General features: G+C 39.2%; 1 protein-coding gene across 3 annotated transcripts in view; it reads left to right on the top strand.

Annotated features, from left to right (window-relative positions):
• Positions 1–10,700, top strand: part of CCDC191 (coiled-coil domain containing 191) — an 81,562-nt gene that overhangs the window by 65,168 nt on the left and 5,694 nt on the right. For all 3 annotated transcript variants that reach the window (XM_040621258.1, XM_008708264.2, XM_040621259.1), the window contains 2 exons: positions 2,464–2,616; positions 3,133–3,278. In XM_040621258.1, coding sequence (XP_040477192.1) covers positions 2,464–2,616; positions 3,133–3,278 — 299 coding nt within the window. The remainder of the gene's footprint in view (positions 1–2,463; positions 2,617–3,132; positions 3,279–10,700) is intronic.

Genomic DNA, 10,700 nt, shown 5'->3' with positions numbered 1-10,700 from the left:
TTTTTTTTTTTTTTTTTAAGATTTTATTTATTTATTTGAAAGGACAGGGCATTCTAAACTAAATGATCAGAAGCTCAAAATAGATGAAATGTTATTTTTAGAATTATTTAAAAATAAGCACAGTAATCTATTCTAGTTATGACCACTCTTACTTACGCATTGGCCAGGTTAGTATTAAAAAGTAAAACTAGCATTTTGGGTTATGAAAACCAAATATCATAGGAGTCCCACTAAACTGAGTAATGCTGCAGGTTATATCTCTGTGAGCGTGAGGTAGGCTCCCTGCCTATTCATTCTTCATTCTCTTTGTTCTCTTTCTGTTTTCACTTTCTTCCTTCCTCCCTCCCTCCCTCCTTCCTTCCCTTCCTTCCCTTCCTCTTTCTTTCTTTCCTTAACTTTTCCTTCCTTCCTTCCTTCCTTCCTTCCTTCCTTCCTCCTTCCTTCCTTCCTTCCTTCCTTCCTTCCTTCCTTCCTCCTTCCCCAAATGCCCTTCCCATTATTTTTTCTCTGTCCCTGATTTTTTGTCTTCAGCCTCCTTACCATTGGTTCTGGAATTACTGAGGATTCCGGACTGGTGAGGAAGTCCATTTGTGGTGATCAGGCCTGAGGGCAAGAGGATCCATCTGTGCCCCAAGCCATTGCTATTTTGCTGTGGCTTTTTCCTAGTGGCAGGTCTCACTCTCTAGTCTTCTGAGTGAATGAATCTGGAAATGAAATTTGAATTGAAATTTTCCTCTTGCAGTACACTACTACAAAGATCACTTGCTATCCAACTGAATGCTTCTAGTTTGTGTTATCTGGCTTTTGTATATTTGGGGGGGGTTCATTTATTAATACATAAAGGAAAAGCAGACAGGGAGTGGAAAGATTCATTCTTATATTCCTATCAGCTCTTCTTTTTTGGTCCTTGTTTTTGACTGAATACAATTTTAAAAAGGTATAAAATTCTGAAACAAAATTGAATCTATGGGTGAATAACGAAATCAAATTTTTTTAATTTATTAGAATAAAAAGCAGAAACAGGAGTTTGAGCTCAAAGTGACCAACTATAGGCTTTAAATATAGAAAAACCCAATTAAAATAAAAACAGGAAAACAGATCTGAAACCAGCATTTTCTGTTCGTAAAACCTGTTTTCTGTTCATCTGGAGAACTTTTAAAAAGACACGTTCCTGGTCCCACCTCCAGGTATTCTCAGTAGGTCTGAGTTGTTGGCTGGTGTTAGGGAATCTGCATTTTTAATCAGTAGCCCAGGGGATTCTGAGTGGTCTGAGCAACACATTTTGGGAATCACCTCTCTAGCTTATAACCAGTGTATTTGCTTCCTATTGCTATTACAACAAATTACCACAACCTTAGCAGCTTAAAATAACACATTTATTAACTTAACACTGGACATGCCGGACCAAGGTCAGAATGTCAGCAGGGCACGTTCCTTCTGGTGGTTCCAAGGGGGGTGGAATCTGTCTCCGTGCCTTTCTCACCTTCTGGTGGCCACCTGCGTCCTGTTGCCCTCTGCCCCCTCCTCGAATCACTCTGCTCTCTGCTTTCATGTCACGAGTACTGTGGAAACCCTCCCACCTTCCTCTGACAAGGATTCTTGTGATTACATTCGGGGCTCTGGCATATCATGCAGGATAATCTCCCCATTTTACAGTCCTTCACTTAATCATAAGCAGTCTCAGGTGCCACACTGGCCTCCCGGATGGTCATCGTGTCTGATAAATAGGACTGTCAAGAGATTCACTCGCATCATTCCCGTTCACGGTGCCGGGTGGCTAGGCAAGGCTTAGAAAAATGTGAAATTGTCTGCAGGATTGAGAGAGAAGGGTTTTTCCCTCCTGCCTCTTAAATGAGTGTAACAGTTACCTTTTAAAACTCATAAACTCTGAGTTACATGTTTATTTTGATAGAATGATGGTCTCTGAACCTTTTAAGTTGGTAAGACATTAAATTATTCATCATGTTATTTTCCTATCAAATGGTTTTGTGGTTTATTGATAATGTCTAAATTTCAATGCTGGTGACAGCTCATATTATAAAACTAATTGAAAGAATTGGCATTTCCTCAATTAGATGGTGGTTAAGTACATAATAGGTTTATTATGGAGTTGCTGTCCAAGCTCCAGGAGAACAAACTGAGAATATCATCAGTGCACTTCAAACTTGATGCAAGTGAAATAATGGCTTTGGAGGTTTACTCCATTTTCCTAATGACCAGCCCATCACTGTGGTCTTCGGGGAGTCAGCGCTGAAAGACTATGCGTGATGTGAATCTAAAACTCCCATAAAATAGGGTCAGTAGTCAAAGCTCTTAGGACATAGCCTGAATGTCCTTAAGATTATTCCCTCTATAACTGCCTACATGTAGTTTATAGTCTCATTTGCCAAGGTGATATATATTTCCTTAAATGACTAAACATATAAGGAATAATTTCCTTTTCTCATTTGAAAAATTGTCCAGGTGGCCAAAGAACATCACTGTTTGGCTCTACAGAGGAAATGCCTGCTGTCCTGGTTCCAGTATAGTCAAGAAATCCTGTCTAGGAACACAGCCCGGGCTGATCAATTCTATTGCCAAATATTGCTTAGGAGAGTTATCCGGAGCTGGCTACAGGTAAGGCCACAGGGAAGGAAGCTTTAAATACATGTCTCTGCTCAATTCTGTGTAAGAAAGTTAGATGCAATCCAGATGTCCATAACCTTTGTTTTTGCAAGAACAATATAGAATAGTCCAGTTCCTTGCTTTGAAATGAATATGAAAACATCAAATCAATTCTTAGTATAAAACATTTTTCACAAAGTGTCCATAAACTGTTTATAAACTGTAATGTATCATTATATAGCTTTTGTTTCTATACTCATTTCTTGTTTCTTGTCCCATAATTGCTCAAGTGATTTTACTAGAAACCTATCCCCTCAGGCTTAGAACTGTTTCCACACCTCTGCTTCCATTGTTTTAATACATTGCAAAGGATATTATCTTGGCTGCCATGTTATCTTTTTCTCTTTATGCCCCCAGTGTCCTTTGTTCTTTTATATTTGTTGCAGTTCTCTTTTGTACTGTTTATTTGCTCTAATTCTTTGTCTGTGATACTGTTTGTCTCATGTCTCCTCCCGTCCTCACCCCCAGTATCTGACTCATGTGGAGGAGGAAGTACGAAAACTACGTGTACATTTTCTTCAGAAGAAGATATTCAGGGCCTGGTTTAATGTGGTCGGGGAAGCCAAGCTCGATTCCCAGAGCAAGTATGAGATTGCAGTGGAGCGTCATGACAGGTGAGGTTGCGATCGCTGAGGAAATTCAGACTTCACAACTGTTCTGCAGTGTATTCTATGCCCAGCATATGGCTGAAAGATGAGGTGGGGGCTGGGAGAGCTGGACACTCAAAGATACCAGACAGCAGGGAGAGTCCCAGCTCACCCACTGACTGTGTGGAAACCCCTGGAACTCCAGGGTCCCCATCTTAAAATGGGGAGGAGGAGGATGCCTGCCTTTACAAGGGCTGTCCAGAGGGTAAAATGATAAGAAATACATAAACACACCTGAGCAAAGTGTACTCGGTACTTTATTAGTCGCATAGGTTTCTCTTTGAAGTTCAATTGTGAACATTTACTATGAAAAATAACACAAATATAGAAGAGTGCTTAAATCATACAGATACAGCTTAATGAATTACTGTCAAGTAGACATCCATGTCACCACCACTGAGGTCAAGAAATAGGACACTGCTGGCCCCTAGAAATCCCCACGGGCTCCTTGCCAATTACAAGCCCTGCCCTTCCCTCCCAAAGGTAAACTGCTCTCCTGACTTTTATAATGAGCACGTCCTTGGGTTTCTTTTCACTTTGACCTAAGGATGCAGCCTTCAAGGCTGTAATTTTGTGTTGCTGGGTTTGGAACTTTATATAAGTGGAATCATAGTGTATGCCGTATTAATATTTATAATACAGTGATGTCTCATTTAATCCAGTGTCCTTGGGGAATAAGCTCTTCTATATACGTTTATTCTTGCTTTTCTAATTTTAAGTATTTTGGATAGAAACGTTCTAAATTTCATTACATTCTTCCCTTTGAGAGTAAACAAATGATCTGTGTTTTGATGATCAGTAGTCATTGCTTATGAGCACGAGTGGTGGCCATAAGCCTCCAGGCTCTGAGGGGGGAAGACTGTCGTTTAGGTGGAGAAGTGACCCCTTCCTCACTACACCCAGATTAATTTCCAAGAGTCTCATGCGCTACCGACTGAGCTAGCCGGGCGGGTCCCAGATTAACTTTTGGTTGCTTTGTTGTCATTTGCGTGTAAGTGCCTGTGCGAATGTCTGGCTTTTATATAAGTGTTCCTATCTTACCGCTAAGGTGCCCACCACCAGCAAACCCTGCTCACCCTTGTTTACAGGTTACTGAAATCTGTGGGCTGAGAAGACACTAAGCAAGTTGATTCTAATGTGGTCTGAAGTAAAATAAGCAATGAGGGAGGGTACTCAGAGGACTTGCCTTTGAATAAATGCTTCACTTTGAAGGTTGAAGTTTAAGACTCGGGGTCTGTGTGACCCTGGACAAATAACCTTTCGGAGCCTCCCCATTCCTTTTTTGTAAAGTAAGGATAACAACAGAACCCATCTTAAATGGCGCTGAGAAGACTACAGGGTAGTCTAAACAGGTAACATAGTACCTCGCTTAACAAATGTCATTGTTCAAGTGTTGTTGTTAAACATCCTGTTTGTCCACCTTTATCTTCTTTCTGTTTCTCAGCTGAAAGACTCCCTGCGGCGGCTGCCTGGTGTGGCACAGGACAGCTAGAGAGGGCTTTCACACACACCAGAGAGGAGGGGGGCAGTGTCAGTCTTTCCATTTTCAGGCAAGGAAACTGAAGCTGCAAGCAGGTCGACTGCCCAAGGTACACAGATAACAAATGGTGGAGCCTGGGCTCGGAGTCAGGCTTTCGGACTCCCACCCACTCTCTTCTTGCTGAAGCCCGTCTCCTTCCCCAGTTTTCTAATTCAGTCTTATTTGTAAACTGTAACATACAGTAGTAAGATAGTGGTCCTATTCAGGGTCTGAAGTTATGAAATCAGGGTGGGAATCCATGCACTCAACAAGAAATAAATTCTCAGCCAGTGTCTAGTTGATATAAAAGCATCACCAAGGGGAGCCTGGGTGGCTCACTCAGTTGGGTGTCTGTCTACCTTCCGCTCAGATCATGATCCCAGTGTCCTGGGATCCAGCCAAGCCCTGCATCGGGCTCCCTGCTCAGCGGGGAGTCTGCTCCCTCCCCGCCCCCCCCGCCCCGCCCATGCACTCTCTCTCTTTCTGTCTCTTTCTCTCTCAATAAATAAAAACTTTAAAAAAAATTTTTTTTAAAAAAGCATCGCCAAGACTTCATGGCTTTGTCTTTGCTCCATTCTCCATGGCCAGCCGCACTGGCCTAGCGTTCCTCAGAAGGCCTCGTGCCTTCTTCAGAGCTTCCACACAACCTGGATCAGTGCGCCTCCCTGCCCACCCCATCTCCACATCTCTGTCTGTCCATTGTCCTGCCCTGTTTTCTTCATAGCATTGAAGACTCTCTGAAATTACACACTTCACTGTTTACACATTTGTCATCTGCCCTCCCCCACAGAAGCACTACATCTTGCTCACTACTGTGTTCTCGGGGGGATCATGCCCAGTACAGGTGCACAGTAGATACTTGGCACATAAATGAATGGATCTATTTTTTTTACAGGAGAGACACTATTATTTAGTCACGGGTCTTTTAAAAGGAACTTTAACATTTAAAAACTGATATTCAAGTTCTTATTCAGTGTTACATGAATGAAAGAATATTAGCTAGAAGAGCTGTGGGTGAAAGGGAAGGAAGGACAGACATTTATTAGTGTGAGGCCTCATCTTAAAATTGCAGTAATACTGAGAAAGATGATCCTAATAAGAACATGAGGTGTAATCTTACAGATTTATTATCACTCCTCAATATGTTAATTTATAATGATATATAGATTTACAATTCTATAAATCTGGAATTTTATACTTGACAGGACGACGAGATTCAGCCAGACCTAAGTGTCTCATCAGTACTTCCTGTGTGGTTCTGCAGCCAGAGCTCAGCTGTATGCTTGTCCAGCTCCGATCGCATGAACCAGTACTTACATTTTTGTTTTAATCCTATAGATACTGTTCTGTTTGTTTTACATATGTGATGGCACTGGATAAATGACATCTCCATGACCGAGCAATTATTATTATTGTTATCCTCACTGTTTTATTTTAATTCCAGTATAACTAATACACAGTGTTAGTTTCGGGTGTACAATATAGAATTCAACAGTTCTACACTACTCAGTGCTCAGAACAAGTGCACTTTTTTAATGAAAATTAAAGGGGTTTATTAGAAAAATCTCAGAGCCTTTAATATATTAAATGTGCACTGTGAGTCTTTAAGGGAATAAGTGTGTAGTTTTTGCTAAACTTTCTATTTAAATTCAATTTAGTTGACATATGGTGTATTATTAGTTTCAAGGGTAGAGTTCAGTGATTTATCAATTGCATGTAACACCCAGTGCTCACTACATCAAGTGCCCTCCTTAATGCCCATCACCCAAATACCTTATTCCCCCACCCACCTCCTCTCTAGCAACCTTCTGTTCCCTATAGTTAAGAGTCTCTTGTGGATTGCCTCCCTCTCTGCTTTTATCTTATTTTTCCTTCCTTTCCCCTATGTTCATCTGTTTTGTTTCTTGAACAGTAAGTGCACTCTTAATCCCCTCACCTATGTCGCCCATCCCCATACCCTCTCTCCCCTGGCAACCACCAGTTTGCTCTTTGAATTTAAGAGTCTGGGTTTTGTTGTTGTTATTGTTTGTCTCTTCTTTATTTCATAAATTCCACATATAAATGAAATCATATGGTATTTGTCTTTCTCTGACTTATTTTACTTAGCATTATACCCTCTAGATCCATCCATGTTGTTGCAAATGGCACGACTGCATTCTTTTTATGGCTGAGTAATATTCCATTGTGTGTATGTACCACATCTTCTCAATCTGTTCTGTCATGTTGCTTCCATATGTGGCTATTGTAAATAATGCTTCAATAAACATAGGGGTGCTTCTATTTTTTCGAATTAGTGTTTTTATATTCTTTGAGTAAATACCCAGTGGAATTACTGAATCATAGGGTAGTTCTATTTTTAATTTTTTGAGGAATCTCCATACTGTTTTCCACAGCAGTTGCATCAGTTTGCATTCCCACCAACAGTGCAGAAGGGTTCCTTTTTCTCCACAGCCTTACCAACACTTGTTATTTCTTAGGGTTTTGATTTGCATTTCCCTGATGATGAGTGATTTTGAGCATCTTTTCACGTGCTGGTTGGCCATCTGTGTGTCTTCTCTGGAGAAATATGTCTTCATGTCTTCTGCCCATTTTTTAATTGGATCATTTTTTTGTGTTGAGTTGTATAAGTTCTTTATTTTGGATACTGACCCCTTATTGGATATATTATTTGCAAGTATTTTCTCCATTTTGTAGGTTTTCTGTTTTGTTGATTGTTTCCTTTGCAGAAGCTTTTTATTTTGATGTAGTCCCAATAGTTTATTTTTGCTTTTGTTTCCCTTGCCCTAGGAGACCTATCTAGAAAAATGTTGCTATGGCTGATGTCCAAGAAATGACTGCCTATATTCTCTTTTAGGATTTTCATGGTTTTGGTTCTCACATTTAGGTCTTTAATCCATGTTGAGTTTTTTGTATGGTTTAAGAAGGTGGTCCAGTTTCTTTCTTTACCCAACACATTTGGTGAACAGACTGTCCTTTTCCCATTGCATATTCTTACCTCCTTTGTTGAAGATTAATTGCCCATATAATCATAGGTTTATTTCTGAACTCTCTATTCTGTTCCCTTGATGAGATTGTTCCATTTCTGCCAGTGCCATTCTGTTTTGATTACCACAGCTTTGTAGTAGATCTTGAAATCTGGGATTGTGATGCCTCTAGTTTTGTTCTTTTTCAAGACTGCTTTCACTGTTCGGAGTTTTTTGTGGTTCTATACAAATTTTAGGATTATTCTAGTTCTGTGAAAAATGCTGTTGGTATTTTGATAGGCATTGCATTAAATCTGTAGATTAACTGACTTGCGTGGACATTTTAACAGTACCTGCTCTCCCAATCTCTGAGCTTGGAGTATCTGTCCATTTGCGTGTGGCATCTTCCATTTCTCTCATCACTGTTTTATAATTTTCAGAGTACAGGTCTTTCACCTCCTTAAAGTTATTAGTAGGTATTTTAGTATTTTTGGTGCACTTATAAATGGAATTGTTTTCTTAATTTCTCTTTCTGCTACTTCATTACTGGTGTATAGAGATGCAGTGGATTTCTGATATTGAATTTGTATCCTGCAACCTTATGAATTCATTTCTCACTTCTACTAATTTTTTGGTAGAGTCTTTAGGGTTTTCTATAGATAGTATCATGTCATCTGCAAATAGTGAAAGTTTTACCTTCTTCCTTACCAATTTGGATGATTTTTATTCCTTTTTCTTGTCTGATTGCTATAGCTAAGACTTCCAGTATTATGTTGAATAAAAATGGTGGGATTGGGCATCCTTTTGTCTTGTTCCTGATTTAGGGTGAAAGCACTCCATCTTTCACCGAGTATGATGTTAGCTGTGGGTTTTTCATGTATGGCCTTTTGTTCTTTCTCTCTCTTTCCTTCCTCCCTTTCTTTCATGTCTGGCCTCTATTATGTTAAGGTATGTTCTCTAAACCTACTTTGTAGAGAGTTTTTATCATGAATGGATGTTGTACACTGTCCAATGCTTTTTCTGCATCTACTGAAATGATCATGTGGTTTTTAATCCTTTCTCTTGTTAATGTATCACATAGATTGATTTGTGAATATTGAACCAGCCTTGCATCCCAGGAATAAATCCCACTTGATTGTAGTGAGTGATTTTTTTAATGTATTGCTGGATTAGGTTTACTAGTATTTTGTTGAGGATTTTTGTGTCTATGTTCATTAGAGATATTGGCCTGTAGGTGTCTTTTTAGTAGTATCTTTTTGTTTGTTTGTTTGTTTGTCTGAAGTAGGCTCCAGCCCAGCGTGGAGGCCAGTGCAGAGGTTGAACTCACGACCCTGAGATCAAGAGTCAGATGCTTAATGGACTGAGCACTCCTTTTTTGTAGTGTCTTTGTCTGGTTTTGGTATCAGGGTAATGCTGGCCTCACAGAAGGAATTTGGAAGCTTTCCTTCCTCTACTATTTTTTGGAATAGTTTGAGAAGAATAGGTCTTAACTCCTCTTTAAATGTTTGGTCAAACTCACCTGTGAAGCCATCTGCCCTGGACTTTTGTTTGTTGGGAGTTTTGTGGTTACTGATCCAATTTCATTGTTGGTAACTGGTCTGTTCAAATTTTCTATTTCTTCGATTCAGTTTTGGGAGGTTATATGTTTCTAGGAATTTATCCATTTCTTCTAGGTTGTCCAATTGTTGGCATATAGCTTTTCATAATATTCTCTTACAATCCTTTGTATTTCTGTGGTGTTGGTTATTATTTCTCCTCTTTCATTTCTGAGTCCTCTTTTTTTGTTGATGATTCTGGCTACAAGTTTATCAATTTTATTGATCTTTTCAAAGAACCAGCTCCTGGTTTCATTGATCTGTTCTATCATGGGGTGTTTTTGTTTTGTTTTGTTTTTATTTTATTTTTAGCTTTGATTTCGTTTATTTCTGTTCTAGTCTTTATTATTTCCTTCCTTCTACTGGTTTGGGGTTTTGTTTGTTCTTTTTCTAGCTTCTTTAGGTGTAAGGTTAGGTTTGAGGTTTTTCTTGCTTCTTGAGGTAGGTCTGTGTTGCTGTAAACTTCCCTCTTGGAACAGCTCTGGCCACATTCCAAAGATTTTGGAGCACTGTATTTTCATTTTCATTTGCCTCCATGTATTTTTTGATTTCCTGTTTGATTTCTTGGTTGACCCATTCATTGTTCAGTAGCATGTTATTCAACCTCCATATATTTGTGTTATTTCCAGATTTTTTTCTTATGGATGATTTCTAGTTTCATAATATTGTGGTCAGGAAAGATGCATGGTATGACTTTGATCTTTTTGGATTTGTTGAGATCTGGTTTGTGTCCTAACATCTGATCTGTTCTGAGAATGTTCCATGTGCACTTGAAGAGAATGTGTACTCTGCTGTTTTAGGATGGAATGTTCTGAATATGTCTGTTAGATCCATCTGGCCCAATGTGTCATTCCAAGCTATTGTTTCCTTGTTGATTTTCTGTTTGGATGATCTATCCACTGATATAAATGGGATGTTAAAGTGTCCTACTGTTATCGTATTACTATCGATTACTTCCTTTATGTTTATTAGCTGCTTTATGTATTTGGGTGCTCTCATGATGGGTACATAGTTATTTACAATTATTATATCTTCTTGTTAGATTGTTCCCTTTATGATTATGTAGTGTCCTTGTCTCTTTTTACACCAAAACACATGGTAATTAAAATGGCAAAAAGGTAGTGATAAAGAGTTTTTAAAGCAGCAAGAGAAAACAGTTACATACAAGGGAAACCCCATAAGGCTATCAGCTGATATTTTCAGCAACGTTGCAGAAGGGAGTGACAAAGTGCTGAAAGAAAAAAATCTGCAACCACAAATATTCTATCCAGCAAGGCTATCTTTCAGAATAGGAGACATAGTTTCCCAGAAA

The sequence above is a fragment of the Ursus maritimus genome, unplaced genomic scaffold (genome assembly GCF_017311325.1).
Source record: "Ursus maritimus isolate PB19 unplaced genomic scaffold, ASM1731132v1 scaffold_4, whole genome shotgun sequence".
In the NCBI taxonomy this organism is placed as follows: Eukaryota; Metazoa; Chordata; class Mammalia; order Carnivora; family Ursidae; genus Ursus; species Ursus maritimus.
This window is presented reverse-complemented; position numbering and strand designations above follow the sequence as displayed.